The sequence below is a fragment of the Falco rusticolus genome, chromosome 5 (genome assembly GCF_015220075.1).
Source record: "Falco rusticolus isolate bFalRus1 chromosome 5, bFalRus1.pri, whole genome shotgun sequence".
In the NCBI taxonomy this organism is placed as follows: domain Eukaryota; kingdom Metazoa; phylum Chordata; class Aves; order Falconiformes; family Falconidae; genus Falco; species Falco rusticolus.
Window position 1 is genome coordinate 54,035,491 of NC_051191.1, and position 18,937 is coordinate 54,054,427.

The window sequence follows — 18,937 nt, forward strand, 5'->3', positions numbered from 1 at the left end:
GCCTTTATAGACATAGTCCCTGTGGTATTCCATCAGGAGCACTTCCACTTTCAACTTTATAAAATTGCTACCCCTTGCTTTGCAACTGGTGATGTACAAAGAGATTAATAGAACCAACTTTCAGCTGTAAGGGAGGAACAACAATTATCTAGTCTAACTGTGAAGTAGTTCCTTTCACTTGATCTCTTATATTGTATTGTTGGAACTGCAAAAAATGGAGTGATCAGCTGAGATGGAATATGTGTCTGCTGGATGGATATGGCTGGGTGGTGCATGGGTAGAAGGGACTTGGAAAGAGACAGAGGTGGGTGGATACTGAGAAGAATTAAAATTTGAGTGACAGAAAAGCATATATACGTACGTGTATATATATGAAATATACACACATATATATGTGCATATGTAAATTCGTACCTACATCATTATACTATGAGTATTTCTTTTATCTGTAATGTTTTACCTCCTGTGTGATGTTTCTGAAACACACCCTATGAAACTTCTGGCAGGGCTCACCGGGTTCATCTCCTTTGTCCTCTACCACAGCCTTTCCTCAAAGTCATAAATCAAGCAAAGAAAGTTAATAATATAAATGACAGACCAGTTTATTGAATTCCCCATTTTTATCCCTTGCATCAGGCTTATCATCTGAAGGACTTTTGTTTTCTCCACATAATACGTTGAGAGGCACAGCTAAGATCTCTAGTACAGTGTTACAATTTTTGAAGTACATCATGGTAAAACCAATGAGAGTACACCTACAACAAATTTTAATAAAAAGCTGTTTAAAACTTGAAGCTTACCTTGCAATACTAACCTATGTTATGCCTTCCACATTCCTAAGAAGTGAAAACTGCACTGCTCCAATAAAACTATAGAAAATAAATTATTTTACTGGAATTATCAAGTCTGGGGAGGGGAGCAGGGAAAAATTACAGCTACACTCTGTCTTATTCCGCTTTAAAGTTTAAAGCTCTCGCAATGCTTACCAAGAGTATTTTTTATTTACCTTATATATACACTAACATTTCTGATTTATTAAATCTCAGTTACTTATTCTGTAGAGCTAACTAGATATTTCAAAGCCCCTCACCAAAACAGATCATAACACTGCTGAAAAAAAAAATCAAGGAGTGCAAGGTGACTGGTTAGGAAGGATAAGTAGCACATTTTCTCTGGAGTTGTGACATCTTAGTGCAAAGTTCTCCTAACAAGTGCAAAGAGAAATCAGCTGAGCAGAGAGCAGCAGAGGGGAAAAGTTGTAAAGTAGTAATACTTACAAAAGAAAAAACTTACATTACCTGAAAAGAGCTTTAAAATTATTCAGTCCTTTACATAAATAGAAAAGGCCGTGTCACAGCTCTCCTGTGTAACTTGGTGGCTCTTAAAAGAGCCTTTAAGGGTGCAGAGATAAAAGTTCCGGTTCACAGAGAAGGGACCCTGGGGCAGGAGCCTCAGGCCCGCTCTCCGCGGATGCGGCGAGCCAGCTGGATGTCCTTGGGCATGATGGTGACGCGCTTGGCGTGGATGGCGCACAGGTTGGTGTCCTCGAAGAGCCCCACCAGGTAGGCCTCGCTCGCCTCCTGCAGCGCCATCACGGCCGAGCTCTGGAAGCGCAGGTCGGTCTTGAAGTCCTGCGCGATCTCGCGCACCAGCCGCTGGAAGGGCAGCTTGCGGATCAGCAGCTCCGTCGACTTCTGGTAGCGCCGGATCTCGCGCAGCGCCACCGTGCCGGGCCGGTAGCGGTGCGGCTTCTTCACGCCGCCCGTGGCCGGCGCGCTCTTGCGGGCCGCCTTGGTGGCCAGCTGCTTGCGGGGCGCCTTCCCGCCCGTCGACTTACGCGCCGTCTGCTTCGTCCGCGCCATCTCTACGAGAGGAACGAGCTGGCTCCAAAAACCACTGCTGTGGATTGATTACACGCTGATACCATAGCCCTTTTTATATCATGTTCTCGTCCCCGATTGGCTGAGAGCGATGCGCCTTAATCATTGGATACTTTCAAATTTGAAAATCCCGCCTCGAGAGCGCGCCTAATTACCAGCCGCCCACCCTCCCCCCCCCTTGCCCTCACCGCTGTTACCCTTGGTGTTGCTTATTTCTTATAGCAGTTATTAAAATCTATAGCAAAAATGAAAACCTTTAGCGGACATTGTTTAAAAGGGAAACAGGTACGTGTAACGTATGTTGATCCGAACCCGAAGATTGTTTTATTTTTCCCTTCTAAGCAGCTGAAATTGATCTTTGAAAGTAGTAAGTATCATAGAGCTTTTCTCATTAGAAATACTTATAACAAGGCTTTCTTTTTTTTGTTTGTTGGGGTGTATGTGTGTGCGCACGCGCGGGGTGTTCGGTTGGAGGTGTGTGTGTGTTTGTCTGTCTTTGTTTTACATAGAGTAACTTTAATCTGTAAAGAGTAGAAAGTAATACCGTAGCCTGTATGGGAGTGCTTTTAGGTTGAGAGGAATTCCGCATGGAAAGTGCCGTAATTCAAGTGATAGCGTTTTCAACGACTTTGTTGTTCAGCAAGCAACAGTCTGGAAATAGTTCATACGGAAAGAAATTCAGACTTCATCGTTCACAAGCTTCTCATCCTCCCCACTGCGTATTTCCGCTGTTTTCTTAGCCGGGAGAGTTGTTCTTAAGAGCCCGAGTACAGAAGGGTTTTTCGGCGAAGGGAAAAATCGTGCTTACACTGGAGATAAAGAACGGCTTTGACTCCCGGAGCCGTAAATTGAAAGCAGCAGGTTCCTAAGCTTTACCACACCGGACGCACAAAGAATAACGGACGACTCCCTAAAAAACCCACCAACTTTTAGAGGACAGATGAGATCGTTCCGGTATTTAAAAGCGTATGAGAAAGGGCTCAGGGGCCGGCTAGCTGTGACACTTCCCACCCCGCGGCTGTACGTTTTCACGTGCCGAACATCCTTACAGGTATTAACATAATTTAAAATAAAAATACCGCCTACTTCTGCTGCTTACGTAATGACTGAAAAACACAGGCTATGAGAAACGTCCGCAGGGCGATGCGTAGCTGCCTGAGCCAGGCGAGTTTACCAAGTATCAGAACCACCAGTTTAAGAGTGTGTTATTATTAAATGCTTGTCTTTACTGGAGAGCAAGTTAAAATATCTAGGCTTGCTAGACTCCAATGCTGTTATCGATACTGAAAATCAATAAGCTTTGTATGTTCCCCAATATATCAAACATAACAATTATGTAATCTTAGCAGCATCATGCATTTAGTTAGCCTGTACTTAACCAGAATTTTTTAAAAAAATTAAATACATAAGATAGCATGTAGGGAAAAAAGTATTAAAACCGTTCACGTTCTTTTACCAGCTTTGACGCAACACAGCTCTTTTCCAGTTTAAGTGGGTGGCTCTGAAAAGAGCCTTTGGGTTCTCGAGATGGTCCGGGAAATGAAAGGCCTTTTAGCCGCCGAAGCCGTAGAGGGTGCGCCCCTGGCGCTTGAGAGCGTACACCACGTCCATGGCCGTGACCGTCTTGCGCTTGGCGTGCTCGGTGTAGGTGACGGCGTCGCGGATCACGTTCTCCAGGAAGACCTTCAGCACGCCGCGCGTCTCCTCGTAGATGAGCCCCGAGATGCGCTTCACGCCGCCGCGCCGCGCCAGGCGCCGGATGGCCGGCTTGGTGATGCCCTGGATGTTGTCGCGCAGCACCTTGCGGTGGCGCTTGGCGCCCCCTTTGCCGAGCCCCTTCCCGCCCTTGCCTCTGCCAGACATGCTGCTGCTGAGTCGCGGGGAGAGAGTGTAACGAGACCGGGGCGGAGCGGCGGCTTTTATGCGCAGGGAGCCGACCTGGTTGAGGACTGCAGCACGGAGGGGCGGGGCTTCGTGCTGGCTCCCCCGAATCTCCCCGCTTTCCCTATCGCGCGCCCCGCTAGCACAGAAAGGCGGGTTCCTGTGAGTTTCCGTTCCCGCGGCACAAGTGGTTCGGTGTTGATGCCTTTTTTGGGTACGTTCGGGGTTTTTTCGGATAGTAAAGACATTGGGTCTGTGTGTGTAATAGTTCATAAACTTTTAAGAAAACTTTCATACATCGTGATCTTTTAGTACTAAGACCTCTATCATAAAAAGGTATCCCAGTTACTGAATCACTTAAATTACTTTTTGATTTTTTTATGTAACTCTTGTTTTAAAATATGGGTACGTGTTAATGAATTGCAATTTGAGCTGGTTGTGTAGATTGTCACGTGTAGCTTCAGTGTTTTAAACTGCTGCTCCTCATGTTGGAGGTGGGTTTCTTTTTGGGTTTGGTTTGGTTTTTTTGTTTGTTGGTTGTTTTTTTGTTTGGTTGTTGTTTTTTTTTTTTTTTCTAAATGGAGCATCTTGTAGCAAAATCTGTCCATTCATGTTTCTGAGAAATTCTACCCCTCCTGAATTTCTTTCTCATGTCCATTTCTTGCCCTTTCTGAACTTTACCTGAAGGAGAGTTTAGCAGTAAAGGTATGCTAATCGAGAGTTTACCCCTTTAGGTGCTCATACTCCACTCTTTTTTTTTTTTTTTTTTTTTTTTTTTTAAAGTAAAGCAGTTCCTTTGGAGAATTATTTTTACAGTACTTTCTGTTCTTGTGGTGGTATAGACAATAACGTGGCTTTTTTGATAGCATAGACAATAACGTGGCTTTTTATGGTGATTAAAAAAATATGTAAAAAGAAGAATGGTTTTGTCATTCAGAGGAAGGTGTTCAACTCTGTGCTTTATTTTAGGGACAAAAATCTTTCGAGGTTTTACGGTTAAAAAGGAGAAACAGTGTTTAACAAAAATCCTTCCTAGCTGGCTTTTGACCTGAAAAAAACTCGGGAAAGCGAACGAATTTTTCAGTATTGAGCGTTTGCTGCCCTCTCATGGACGTTGTTTGGTTATTTTTTTCCCTTCCAAACTAAGCGGCTTTATATAATGTATCCTTTCATAAAGATACAATATAACATTAGCCAGTAATCAATCTCTATCTTAGCATACGCCAAAGATACAGATGTTGCACCTGCTAGCAGAGAAATCACTGTTCCAGCGGCCATTCACTGGCAGATGGAAATAATGTAGCCTGCCATGTTATTTATGCACAGTCTTTCCAGTTAAACCTCAAAGGAAACCTAAATGGGGGAAGACAAATAAAAACCAACCAACCAAAAAAAAAAAACCAATGCCAAACCATCACCAACAAACAACAAACCAAAACCCCAACCAACTCCCCAAAAATACAACCCAAGACTCTGAAGAAGACATCCTAAAGGCTCAGACCAGACAGTATCCTAGGTTGGGGCATGGAGATAATTCTTTTGTACAGTGGGGATGCCACGGCTAACTTCATGGTGCTCTCTCTCCTAAGGCCAGTTTGCCCCTTCCAGGAAGGGAAGTTCAGGGACCATGACTGGACTGCAGTGGGATACCAGGCCACTGTGAAACTGAGCACTCTGTAGTCGGGTCCTCTGTTATTCCCGGGAGATTTTGAGTGTAAGGTAGCTGTATCCTGCACCGGTAAGGAGAAGTACCTCGTGTAACATTTGCTGCAGGTTTCGTTACTCTCTGAGTACACAGGCAAGCCCCCAAGATGTTACTATCAGGGTACTTTAGCATTACCTGTTGCAGAGCTCCCTGAACCCACTCTGCTATGAAAATCTAGTTATCCGGTCTGTTCAGTCCTTGGGGATCTGTTTCATGGGTCCCCTCTGGGAGTTATTACCACTTGCAGACACCTTACATGAGGTTGCCAAACAATCCTGGGCTTCACCAGATCACCTTCCCAGGCAGTCCCTGATGAGTTGTCCAGTTCTGGAAAGCTGAAGTTTTGTTTCTGGTTTTGTGGGTTTTTTTTTGTTGTTTTGTTGGCTGGGGGTTTTTTTGTTTGTTTTTTGTGTGTGTGTGTGTGTTTGGGGGGGGGTGGGTTTGTTTGTTTGTGTTTGGGGTTTTTTGGGGGGTTTTTTGTTGTTTTTGTTTTTAATGGGATAAAGTAATTTAGAGCTTCATACTATAACCCTGCTCCATAATAAGCTGCTTCTTCCCAGGAAGACTACATATAATATTTCCCTGTCTTCTGCTGTCTGTGCCCTTTTCTCCATCGTCACCTTAATAAAATGTCAGAATCAATTTTGATTGTTTTAAAATGTGTAGATACCTACTTGTTCACAGCACTGTTTTTTGAGTCATGACCGAAATTAACTAATAAAGTGAAGGTAGGTTAGAGCCATCTCTTCTTCTGTTCCAGATGATTCCAAATTATACATCAAATTTCATCTGGTCTGCTAGCTCTGTCTGTTAAAAATAAACTAACTCTGGATACAGCCTTTGAGCCAATTCACTATGCATTTAACAATCCATGCATCAGATTTATACTTCTCCAATTTAGAGGTAAGAACATTGTGGGGGACCATTCCAAAGGCCTTACAGAAATCTAGGTAGATGACACCAGTTTCTTTTCCCCTATCCACTGATGCAGTCACTCCACTGCAGGAGGCTGTAGTCAGGCATGATTTGCCATTGGTGAGCCTTATTTGCTGTCTCTAATGTCTTCCCTGCCTTCTATATGCTTCAACATAGCTTCCAGGAGGATCCATTCCATGACCTTACCAAGCACTGAGGTGAGGCTGACTGGTCTGTAGGCCCCAGAGTCCTCTTTATTATCCTTTTTAAAAATGCCTGTGATATTCACTTTTCTCCAGTCTCTGAGAACTTCACCTGACTGCAATGACTTTTAAAATACGTTGAAGAGTGGCTTAGCAGCTACATCTGCCAATTCCCTCAGGACCCTGTGATGCATCTCCTTGGGCTCCATAGACTTGTGTATGTTCATGTTTTTCAAATGGTCTCAAACCTGATCAGAGAGGTTTGAGATGAGGATGCAGGGGTCCCTCCCTCAAATGATGGTAGGGACTTCATTCCCCCAGTCCCTGCCTTGAAGTTCAATGATTTGAGAGATTTGGGAAGAGTGATTGCTAGTGAAATCTGAGGCAAAATGAAGTGTTGAGTATCTCAGCCTTTTCCATGTCAGTTGCTACTAGTTCTCCATCATATTTGTCAGGGGAAGGGAGGGGGACATGTTTTCTTCAATCTTCCTTTTCTGAGAAAAAAAAACACAAAGAAAACAAAAAAAATTGTACTGCCTTTGTGTAGCTTACTTTTCCTGCCCAGGCAACTAGGATTTTTTGGATAGTTGTCACATGGACTACTTCGTCAGCTTTTCTTTGACACTAGAGAAGAGGAAATGTGTCTAAAACACACCTGCTTTTCATGAAAGAAGCTTCTTGACTCAGAAGTGCACAAACTCACCAGATCTGGTCCTGACAGGAGAGAGATGCTGGTAATAGTAAAGTGTTCTCTTTGATTGAAGGGGAAAAATATTTCAGCAGTTAAGAAGCAAGTGGCCAAAGGCAGGTAGCCAGGGAATGGGCATAAAATTCTGTCATGAGAACAGCTACAGTGGAGAAAACAGAGAATCAGCAAAGAAATGCAAAACACCACAGTGCTGATGGCAATGGCAATGTACATTTTTACTAGTTCAAAGTCCCAGATTTGGCTGGGAGAGTTTATTTCTTCTTAGTAACTAGTGCAGTGCTGTGTTTTGGCTTTAGTGTAAGGAGAGTGTTGATAACACACTGATGTTTTTAGTTGTTGCTAGGTAATGTGTTTACATTACATACAACTGAGTATGCATATGAAGTATACAGACCCAGTATATATAGCCTTGGTTGACTAGTGCCAGCATACACTGGTCGCTGAAAGAATAACAGGAACTCCTTTTTTATGGTTAGTGCAGGTCCTGACATATGCTTTGTTTACTTCTATTGTTTTCAATGTTTGATGAGAATAATAATCCTATTATTATTTTCCTACATTTCATTTTTTCTACAGATCCTGGCAGTGCAACCCCGAAATCATTGAAAAGCAGACCCTGCACTCTTTGGGAAAAAGCACCAGGGTTTCACTGATGTCCCAGGAGGAGGCCTACCGGAGTGATGAACAAAAGTCACATGGGAATGGAAGTGCAAAGAGATAAAAAAAAAAATATCTGCAAAGTAAAAATCAGAATAAAACACAATTCCAAATCCAGAAAGAGTTGTCCAAAACTGAGTATGGAGAGTGAATGGGGATCCTAGGAGGAGTCACACTAGTGACATGTTTTGACAATGTGTTCTGGAGAAGAGCTGGTATCCCCCAGTGCTCAGCATTGGAATGGGTGCATTGTGATCAAGGGAGTAAAAAAGAAACTTGTGGCATGAAAATTCTATTGTGTAACCTTATGAAGTCTAATGTGTCTAAGTTAAAAGTGGTTCTGCTCCTGAACTCAAGCTGGCCCAAATCTGTACTGCCATACGAGGGGCAGAGAACAGGTCTGGTATTAATGATACTCATATCACACTCTTACTTTTGGGCATTCCACATGGGCTGTTCCCACCTTCAGTCCATACACTGTAGCTGGCTCCCCACGTAGCTCCTTCCTTTTGAGATTCTGTAAACTAAGTCTTGAAATGTACATATTTATATCTATCCATTTATTCAATCCAGGATACTATGAAGAACTTTTTCTCTGCTTTATTTGTTTAGGGTGCTCACTACTAGTGAGGATGTGCAACAACACTACATCCCTGTTTCAAATATCTTTGGACTTAATCAAACATTCAGCCTTTTATGGAAGATTAGCTCACAATTCTTTTTAACATTTGCAGAAGCTTTTTCATAATAGTACTGGAATAGTTTCACTTGAAATAAAACTCCAGCTTTGATGTTCTTAAGAAGTAAGCCTCTGAGAGAGATCTTTTTATTGTTTTTAGAACCATAGAATAATTTTGGTTGGAAAAGACCTTTAAGATCAAGTCCAGCCATTAACCCAGGACTGCCAAGTCCATCATGAAACATGTCCCTAAGCACCCATCTACATGTTTTTAAATATCTCCAGGGATGGTGATTCTACCACCTCCCTGGGCAGCTTGTTCCAATGCCTGACCACCCTTTCTGTGAAATTTTTTTTCCTCATATTCAATCTAAGCCTCCCCTGGCATAACTTGAGGCTGTTTTCTCTTGTCCTAGCACTTGTTATCTGGGAGAAGAGACCGACCCCCATCTGCCTACAACCTCCTTTCAGGTAGTTGCAGAGAGCAGTAAGATTCCCCTTGAGCCTCCTCTTCTCCAGACTAAACAACCCCAGTTCCCTTAGCCTCTGTTGATAAGACTTGTTCTCTAGACCCTTCACCAGCTTTGTTGCCCTTCTCTGGACATGCTCCAGCACCTCTACGTCCCTGTTGAAGTGAGGGGCCCAAAACTGAACACACTATTCGAGGTGCGGCCTCACCAGTGCCAAGTACAGGGGGACAATCACTTCCTTTGCCCTGCTGGCCACACTATTTCTGATACAAGCAAGGATGTTATTGGCCTTCTTGGCCACCTGGGCACACTGTTGGCTCACATTCAGCTAGCCATGAACCCCCAGGTGCTTTTCCACCAGGCAGATTTCAAAACGCTCTTCCCCAACCCTGCAGGGTTGTGTGAGGTTGTTGTGATCCAGTTGCAGGATCCAGCACTTCTCCTTGTTGAATGTCATACAATTGGCCATAGCCCATCTGTTCAACCTGTCCAGATGCCTCTGCAGAGCCTTCCTTCCCTCAAGTACTGCCCCCCGAACTCGGTGTTGTCTGCAAATTTACCGAGGGTGCGCTCAATCCCCTCATCCAGATCACTGTTAAAGATACTAAACAGAGCTGGCCCCAATACTGAGCCCTGGAGAACACCACTTGTGACTGGCCACCAGCTGGATGTAACTCCATTTACTACCACTCTTTGGGCTCAGCCATCCACCCACCTTTTTACCCAGTATAGACTATATACCTATCTAAGCCATGAGCAGCCAGTTTCTCCAGGAGACTATATACCTATCTAAGCCATGAGCAGCCAGTTTCTCCAGGAGAATGCTGTGGGAGACTGTGTCAAAAGCTTTACTAAAGTCCAGCTAAACAACATCCACATTCTTTCCCTCATCTGCAAGGTGGGTCACCTTGTTGTAGACTGAGATCAGGTTCATCAAGCAGGACCTCTCTTTCATAACCCAGGCTGGCTGGGCCTAATCCCCCAGTTGTCCTGCACATGCTGCATGACGGTGCTCAGGATGATCTGCTCCATAATCTTCCCCAGTACTGAGGCCAGGCTGACAGGCCTGTAGTTTTCCAGATCCTCCTGGCTGCCCTTCTTGCAGATGAGCGTCATGTTGGCCAACCTCCAGTCTTCTGGGACCTCCCCAGTTAGACAGGACTGTAAATGATTGAGGGTGGCTTGGCAAACTCCTCCGCCAGCTCCCCCAATACCCTTAGGCAGATCCCATCTGATCCCATAGACTTGCACATGTCTAAGTGGAGCAGCAGGTCACTTACTTTTTCCTCAGATACCACTGGGAATTATTCTGCTGCTCCTTGTCCCTGACTTCTAGCTCAGGGGGCTGAGTACCCAGAGGGGAGCTGGTCTGACTGTTAAAGACCGAGGCAAAGAAAGCATTAAGTATTTTTCCTCATCCTTTGTGGCAATGTTCCCCCTGGCATCCAACAAAGGATGGAGATTATCCTTGGCCCACCTTTTGTTTCTAATGTACTTACAAAAACACTTTTTGTTATCTTTTACAGCAGCTGCCAGCCTCAGTTCTAGCTGGACTTGCACCTCTCTAATCCTTGCCCTGCATAACCTCGTGACATCCTTATAGTCCTCGAGAGTTGCCTGCCCCTTCTTTCAATGGTGGTAACGTCCCTTGCTTTCCTCTGAGTTCCAGCCAAAGCTCTCTGTTCAGCCAGGCTGATGGTCTTACCCACTGGCTAGTATTTTGACACATGGGCACAGCCTGCTCCTGCACTTTAAGACTTCCTTCTTGAATATAGTCCAGACTTTCTGGACCCCTTGTTTTCAAAGACAGGCTGAGGCCATGCAGAATAAACTCTTACTTTCACATGAGAACTACAGTTAAAGACACAGAGATACACAAAAAGCACAGGAGTAACAGAACCCATTAACAGAGAACAAAGAGATAAATACATGTACAGAAAATAGCTAGTTTTGTGGTAATCTGACGGGCAATCTGGCTTTGTGGTGCCTAGCGCTGCAACCCTATAACACAAAAGTCTTCATCAGTGATTTATTATTGTGTAAGGAAGTACTTTTACTTCAACAGAATTATTGCCAGGTTGTTGAGAGTCTGTTTTTGTACATGTAGACCCTTACCTAACTCATGGATTCATTTGCTGTTATTTTCTTTCTCCATTTCTACTTCCAGTGCTGGAACATCACAGATTTTTATTATCACAATTTACTAAGAAAATCTGCAAAATGAAAGTTGATCTTATGGAAGAGAAAACAAATAAAAACAGGTCTTCCTTGCAATAATTTGAAATTCTGAAACTTTTTTGTTGTTGTTGTTGACCTTACTCCTAATTTTTGAGCAGCTTAGCATTAAAAATCATAAAGGGCATCTGTGTATTTTCTGCCAAAGTATGGCTGCTCACTAAACATTGTCCTTTTTTTGCCTCCTGTTCAGGTGTGTCTTTGACTACCAGCAGCTCAGTTCTCCATGTCAAATCGTTGCACAGAATCACTGATCAGTCTGATTCCAATCCAGTTCCCAGGTCAGAACTATTCACAAAAGACAATGTGTTTTGTGTCTGATATCCTAAAGTTCTGCTTTCCATATTACCTGTGTTCCAGGCAGTGGTACTCACATTCCTTAGAGTCTGTAGTGTGGGGAAATGTCCATGCAGTGAAGTCATTATAAAAGTTTAAGAAATCTGCTACTCATCTCAGAATATGCATTAGGCTGAGCACTTTGCAAATGTGGAACAGGCTAGGGACATGACATAGCCTATATAAAAAAGTTCAATAAATAGAAGCTGCATGGCCATGGAGATGGCCTGTCATATAATACAAATGCTTTGTTAGAATCATATTTTGGGATATTAATGCAACCCCTGATTGTGATAGGAAATGTCTGGGAAAGTTCCTGCTCATTCGTTCTCAGAAAAGGACACCTAGCTAAGCGAGAGATGGAGATAAGGGCATGATGGGCAAGGAAGATGTTCCTTGTAACAAATGTACCCAAGGTCCAGAAACTGACCTGTTCACCAACACTATCAGAAGACAAAAAACCATTAGTCCCTCTCAGTTGTTTTGAAGTTTGATTTTCCATTATGAGCACATGTCCAAAGTCCTTTTCAAGCTGCCCATCTTAGCACATGACACATCCTGGAAGATTCTGAGCAGAGCTTATCTTTTTTTCCTTCTTTCTCCAGTTTCACAAAGCATCTTAATAGGTTTGAGAAAGAATTTAAAGCCCAGATGGCCAAAGAGGATGTCATACAACAAAGTGAGGTGTATTCCCTTTCCATTGCAATCATAAATCACACAGTCAAACCTAAGCTCAGCAGATTAGCTAGAAATTTGAACCATGACAGCAGAATAGTATACCATGATTTTTTCTTAAGATATCAACTTCTCTGATGACCAGGATATAAAACTGCTTAAGTAATGGAGAATGGCCTGTTGAAGATGGTGTGGGACCCTGAGGGACACATAGTGGTTGGACACTGTGGCAGTGACTCTGTAAATTGAAGATAAGTTATTTCTGAAGGAGAATCAGTCTGGAGTGGTGCACATCTGCTCCTGTAGCTGAGAAGAGATGGCATCCACAGGGCTAGCAGTGCAGAAGCTGAGGGGGAAGAAGGATGAAAAATTATGAATTAGGGGTACTAACCAATGTGCCAGTGGTGCAATTGGCATAAACATGACATTACATGTGTCCCTGAAAGCTGATTTTTCTCAGGCCATTCTTGCTTTTTTTACACGGCACTCTTTCCAGTTGGGAAAAAAAAATCCAGTAGCTACCCATGTTATGCTGTCCAGCTCAGCTTTACAAGTTTAACAGGACTTTTTTATTTGATGTTGATTTTGTCCCTGTACTGAATAGCATACCCACTGAAGCCTATATAGCTAGTCCATTCAGTGTTCCTTACACATAGACTTAATTTTTGTAGTATGGAAGATTCTCTTACATTATTTGGCAGCTATCTCCTGCTAAGGACTATTAAGTCTATTTAGCTGAAGCCACAGCTATGTAGTCTTTGCCTGTAAAAAGTATTATTAGATTGGTATTAATGTACATAAGGCCAGTGATCTCCATCATAGCTTACATTCAGTAACATACTAGTTTTCTAAATCTCAGCTACTGCAATATCAAAAGTAACTGAATTTCCTTTAAAAAGTTATAACTAATTTCAGTTTTCCCCTCTTACCTCTTAGAAAAGGGAAAGAAACGCCCTGATGACTCCCCCAAGTGAGCAGGGAAGGTAAGTTGCAATAGGCCAAGAGTGAATGGCTGTCATTACCTGGACTTATCCCAGGGCTATCCCACCGAGGTCAATTCAATTAGAAGGGATATGTGTGATACAGTTCTGCCCATGCTACTAGGTTTTGCCTTTTCTGGCTCAGATGTAAAAATATTAATCATGAATATCAGGTTTGCTACAGCAGCATACCTGCTGCTTGACTGCACCCAGTCAAGGTCTACTCCCCTCCAACTACTTGGAGCAGGCTGGAAAATTGCAGTTGACCCACTCACCTTGGGTCAGTGCACCTTGTTGGGTGGAACTCTGAGAATTAGTGGGAGTGACTACCAACACCCTCCACTTATGGCAGCCTTGGTAGGAGCATCTCTATCCTAAATAGTGGCACAGCTCACGGGCTCAGGAATTCAGGCTGTCAGGATGAAGGGGTACAGCTCAATACTTTCAGGAAAAAAAAGTGGGATATGTATGCAGGTTTGTATGTTATAGAGGAAGAGGTCAAAGCCAAGCAAGGACTGAAAACTCAGACACACCAGAAGAGGCAAGGCAGACAGAGTAAAAGCAGTGTTTCAGGAAGGTGGTTTAAATATAAATTTAATAATATTTATATAAATAAACCCAATTAATGATCAATTTAATTAAACATAAAAATAAAACTACTCTGTTTTGTATTTATTTCCCATTTAGTACAGAGATTTAGGACACCGACAGTCTTTGTGACAACGTTAATACCGGCAAAGTCCAGTCCCACCATTTGTCCTCTAGACTGCTGGGACCCCGTTCCTGGGTAATCCATTCAGATATACGAAGTTAACAGCTACGGACTTGAGATCAGCCGTCTTTGCTGACCGCTGAGCGGATTGTTCCACAAAATTTCCCTTTCTCCTGTCCGCTGGGGAAGCGGTGGCACCAGCACTGCAACTAAAGTGAGGAAAGGGCCTCCCTCCCCCCGTCACTTCTCCCTGACTGCTTCTTACTGCAGGCAGAGTGAAGGGCATCGCTTCAGCGCGGTAAAGGCGACAGAAGGAGGGTACGGTCGAGTCATTGGGGCAAGGAGGTGGCTGCAGGGTCGAGGGAGACACGCGGGAGGCTCTGGGTCGGGTTCCTACTCCGCCGAGCGTTGCTCCCCAGCCTCTCCGTTGCAAAAATGAGCCCTCGGCACCCGGCTAAGAGCCGAGCCCGGCAGCTCCCAGGCGCAAGAGGCTGAGAGCCGAAGTCGGGGACCGGCGGGCAGCACCAAGGACGCTCAAAAGGCAACCCCCGACACCCGCGCCTCCCGGACCCCGCTCGCCTTGCCATTTCCAAGGAAGGAAGCGAGCTTGCAGGAGGCAGACCTGCTCTGAGAGTGAAAAAACCCATAGGCAGGCGAGCACGTCCCCAGGAAGTTCATCAGCTTCTTCCGCTGAGTGAAGAAAAGAACCGGAGCATCAGTTTAACCCGGGAACCGCCACAGCCCAGAGTGGCGGCCAATCCGCGCGCGGCGCGGGCTTTTCGGAGCCAGCCGGCCGGTCGGGGCCGGGGGGGGCCTCCGAGCGTCTCCTCGCCCCCCGGCTGATCGGAGACACCACGGGACCCCAGCACCTCGCCCCCCGAAAGCCGGGGTGCCGTGACCGCTGCCGAACTTCCACAGGACTTCGGGCTCACCGATTTCTTGCGGCTAACCGGGAAGCTATTTGCATCCACACCCGCGGGTATACGCTAAGGAGTTGTGCCGCCGGGAACCACCGCAGTACGGCTGTCCGCTCCCCTGAAAAAAAGCGCGGAAGTTTGAGCTGTTTCCACATCGACCATAATTAAGCAAAAAGCAGTGCCGAGTAAAGGAAGTTGCGCACGCGCGCACACACACACACACACGCGCAAAGCGTAAGAAATGGCATTTCAGCTCTTTTTGGGAAAGTTTGGGTGGCTCTTAGAAGAGCCGTTGGGTTTATCTGCAAGACAGACGGGATTTTTTCAGCACCATTTATTTTTTCTTTGGGGTCGCCTTCTTCGCCTTAGCCGCTTTGGGCTTGGCCGCCTTGGGCTTGGCTGCTTTGGGCTTCACCGCCTTCGCTTTGGCCGGGCTCTTCGCGGCTGCCGCCGTCTTTTTCGGCTTAGCAGCCTTAGTCACCTTCTTAGGGCTCTTGGCCGCTTTCTTGGCCGCGGCAGCTGCCGGCTTCTTAGCTTTCTTGGGGCTCTTTTTTGCTGTCACCGCCTTCTTGGGCTTCTTAGCGGCGCTGGCGGGCTTCTTGGCAGCCGGCTTCTTAGGCTTGGCCGCGGCTGCCCGCTTCTTGGGGGCTTTTTCCTTCACTTCGCCAGGCTTCTTGTTGAGGCGGAAGGAGCCCGAGGCGCCGGTGCCCTTGGTCTGCACCAGGGTGCCCTTGTTGACGAGGCTCTTAAGCCCCAGCTTGATGCGGCTGTTGCTCTTCTCCACATCGTAGCCGCCGGCAGCCAGCGCCTTCTTGAGCGCGGCGAGGGAGAGCCCCTTGCGCTCCTTGGAGGCGGACACGGCCTTGGTGATCAGCTCGGTGACGCTGGGGCCCGCGGGCTTGCGGGCCTTGGAGCCGCCCGCCGCCTTCTTCGGCTTCTTGGCGGCGGCAGGCTTGGCCGGGGCCGGAGCGGCGGCAGCCACATCGGGCGCGGCAACGGGAGCGGTCTCAGACATGGCACCTCTACGGTATCAGCACGAACAATAGCGGCAGCTGCCGCGCGCCCCCTTTTATAGCAGCGCCGCGCGCACTGATTGGTGCGGACCGCCCCGCCCCGCCGCCCGCCGCCGCGCCGGTTGTGTTTCTTCCCGGTACAAAAATGACTTTTTCCTCCCGAAATTTACAACCGGTGCACCCCGTTTCTTCCCGGGCGGGGAGCAGGGATTGTGTGCTACCCGTTAACGGAGTTTCCCGTCGGAAGGAGGACAAATGAGGCAAAAGTGACCCCAGAAACTCCTCAGCGTGGGGCCGCTGAGCCCTCGGGAGAGAGAAACTTTCCTTTTACCTTTTAGATTAAAAGTATACCTTGGCATAAATGAGCACAGCCGGCCTGAAATCCTGTACTTTAGAAGGTCCTCTGCAGAGCAGGGAAAAACCCGGTATGGTTTGAACGGGTTTTCTCAGGATAAATTGATATTAAACCCGAGGAAGTAACACAGCTTCGGCCCGTGGTGGCGAACGCGGGGGCAGAGATGGCTCCCTCGGCCAAGCCGCGTCCCTTCGAAATCGCTGAATGTGCTCAGTGTCCCTTCCGCGTCCACGGTGTCTGAGCTAATGCCTTTTGGGGAGACGTTTCTGGTTTAGCAGCTCCGTGTGAAAGCCAGTGTAACTTTACGTCTTCTTAAGTATTTCAATGGAACAAAGCACCTACGTGCCCCTCTGAAGGCTGATGCTCCTGTCATTGGATCTTAACTTAGTCGCTTTCGTTTGTTAAATTCAAAAGTCAGGATAGTTTCAGTAGTAATAGACCAGATTTGAGCCTTAAAACGTATAAAAACTTTGCATCGTGATTTGTTAAAATTGATTGGGGAGTAGAATCTGGGGTGTAATGAAATTTGAACAGGACGGGGATTTAAAGGTGGAAATCCGGTTAGTTGAGGGTGTGTTCTGTAATTAGGACACTTTGTTATGCAAAACTGATTTCTCTGTTCGAATGAATGAATGTTGATGTTGTGTTTTGCTTTGATAACAGCATCTGGTGATTCACGACTTTGTTCCTTTCAAAAGTAAGATAAGCATTTAAAACTTTTCAAGAGGGTTCCTTCCCCGGGTCAGTGCCAGCTCCATATTCCAAACAATGGATGAATTTTCACTTTCTTCCTTTGTTTTCAATGATATGTTGCTTTCTTTTTAATACGAAACAAATAACACTTTGCCTGCAATAATATTGTGTTTCCTAAAATAGATACCAGGCTATCATCAGCTCATAAAAACGGGTGAACAGACCTATTCAAGGATAAAAGTAGGTGTAACAGGGTGAAAGAAATGACAATACAACGTAGAGTTCCCGCTGCCTGGGACTGTGAAAATACGCTGATTTGAATCTCCATGCGACATTCGAGAAATTCTTTTCCGATTACAGGTGTTTAATTGAAAAAGCTGAAGGGCTTCAATCAACGCAAGGACTAGTGTTATTCAAGGAATTTAACACACCCGCTTATTTTCTGTTCTTGAAGGTGAAATGTGTGAAGTAATAGAGCTTTAGTGAGGTCTCCCAGAGAATGCATTTCAGCCTGTAAAGCGAAGGTGAATACATGTTTTGGGTGATCTGGCTGAGATAACGAGCTTGACAAAACTGCAACGTGTGAGACTGCAGAACTGTGCATTGTGTATTGATTAAACACTGAAATGGAAAACCAATATTAATATCCATTAATGGTTTTTTGATGGTTATTTCTTAAAATGGGGGAGGATTAAGGTCCTCAGTGACATAATTGAGGACTGTATCAAAACTGCTGACACCCTGAGGAAAAGATTTTCTCTAATCGAGTAGTACTGAGCCCATGGTCATAAAGAATGGAGATTTCAAGTCCTCTTAGAGGTAGTGGAGCTAACATTTTGTAACTCTTTAGTCCACTGATACCTGTTTATAAGTGGTTTGTTTGTTTTAAGCTATTCACATTTAGTGGCTCTTTTCTGACAATTCTCTGGCCTTGTACAACAAGGAATATTTTCATCCTTGTCAGTCTGCAAGGTTCCTATTAATCTTTTTATTTCTCCCAAATTGTTTAAGGCAGAAACGGACTCTGATATACCTGGAAATAGAAAAGGAACATTAATTTTTTTGCTTTCATTGTCATGATCGTTTCTCTATTTACTTGGAAACTGGAAAGTGTTTTAAGATTTGATTCTGATCTCTCAAGCTCCTCATTGCACCATATTAGATAAATTTCTGTACATTGTAGATTATCTCAGGCCACTATGAGAGAGATTTGTGAACAAGACAAAACAGATGGGTAGCATCAGGCTGTGGGTTCTCATAGGAAAAAAACATTATGGTCTTCCTACAACATAGGTCAAATGAAAGATTAGCACAAACCAGACAATAAGAACAGTGTTGTTGAACTAACTCAGCTCATTTGCTTACCTCTGGCTCTTTTATTCAGTCACATTTTGCTTCTGGATATTCAAGTATAACATCCTAGATTTATCCAAATATTTTGATTATAATCAAGTAAATGGATTTTACTTTATTAGCCACTGTAGAGTAAAATTTCTTTTTTTCAACCATAATAGAGTGTAATCCAGTACAGAGAGCATGTGCTCAACACAGGAACTTGTTGCAGTTACGTAGGTACAGCAGGAAGGCCCCCCAAGTTTTGATATCCAATTACCACCTGGGGCAGAATTTGTATTTGGGTATCACCATTCCATCCACCTTTCCTTCATTTTTAGAATCAGCAAATGTAATTAAAAATACTGAAATATTTTAGTAAAACGTTGTTACTTTCCTTCCAGGAAATAAACATTTTTATGAATTAGCAAGTCCCATGGAGAGATCCTATCCAGAATTTCTTTAGGAAGTTACTATAATAAAAGAACAATTGACAGGAGAATGTGGTGGGTTCAAGTTTTGACTCAGAACCTCACACTTGCTTTGGATCGATTTAACTTTATGTAGACCACTTACTGAAATTGGACACC

General features: G+C 44.7%; 3 protein-coding genes and 1 long non-coding RNA gene across 4 annotated transcripts; 1 reads left to right on the forward strand and 3 right to left on the reverse strand.

Annotated features, from left to right (window-relative positions):
* Positions 1 to 581: 581 nt before the first annotated feature.
* Positions 582 to 1,962, reverse strand: LOC119148777 (histone H3). The gene has a single exon (XM_037389336.1). The coding sequence runs from the start codon at positions 1,860 to 1,862 to the stop codon at positions 1,452 to 1,454; it is 411 nt and encodes a 136-aa protein (XP_037245233.1). The 5' UTR covers positions 1,863 to 1,962; the 3' UTR covers positions 582 to 1,451.
* Positions 1,963 to 3,073: 1,111 nt separating this feature from the next.
* LOC119148795 (histone H4) lies at positions 3,074 to 3,781 on the reverse strand. The gene has a single exon (XM_037389355.1). It carries the CDS (start codon positions 3,741 to 3,743, stop codon positions 3,432 to 3,434), a length of 312 nt encoding a protein of 103 aa, XP_037245252.1. The 5' UTR covers positions 3,744 to 3,781; the 3' UTR covers positions 3,074 to 3,431.
* Positions 3,782 to 3,867: 86 nt separating this feature from the next.
* On the forward strand, positions 3,868 to 8,023 carry LOC119148804. The gene is made up of 2 exons (XR_005104490.1): positions 3,868 to 3,975; positions 7,870 to 8,023. It is a non-coding gene; the product is annotated as an uncharacterized LOC119148804 (long non-coding RNA).
* Positions 8,024 to 15,097: 7,074 nt separating this feature from the next.
* LOC119148769 (histone H1.03) lies at positions 15,098 to 15,992 on the reverse strand. The gene has a single exon (XM_037389328.1). The coding sequence runs from the start codon at positions 15,967 to 15,969 to the stop codon at positions 15,289 to 15,291; it is 681 nt and encodes a 226-aa protein (XP_037245225.1). The 5' UTR covers positions 15,970 to 15,992; the 3' UTR covers positions 15,098 to 15,288.
* Between the last annotated feature and the right edge of the window lie 2,945 nt (positions 15,993 to 18,937).

What these genes read in the sequence shown, in the direction of transcription:
- LOC119148777 (XM_037389336.1), bottom strand. Translation starts at nt 1,862, where the DNA reads ATGGCGCGGACGAAGCAGACGGCGCGTAAGTCGACGGGCGGGAAGGCG.
- LOC119148795 (XM_037389355.1), bottom strand. Translation starts at nt 3,743, where the DNA reads ATGTCTGGCAGAGGCAAGGGCGGGAAGGGGCTCGGCAAAGGGGGCGCC.
- LOC119148769 (XM_037389328.1), bottom strand. Translation starts at nt 15,969, where the DNA reads ATGTCTGAGACCGCTCCCGTTGCCGCGCCCGATGTGGCTGCCGCCGCT.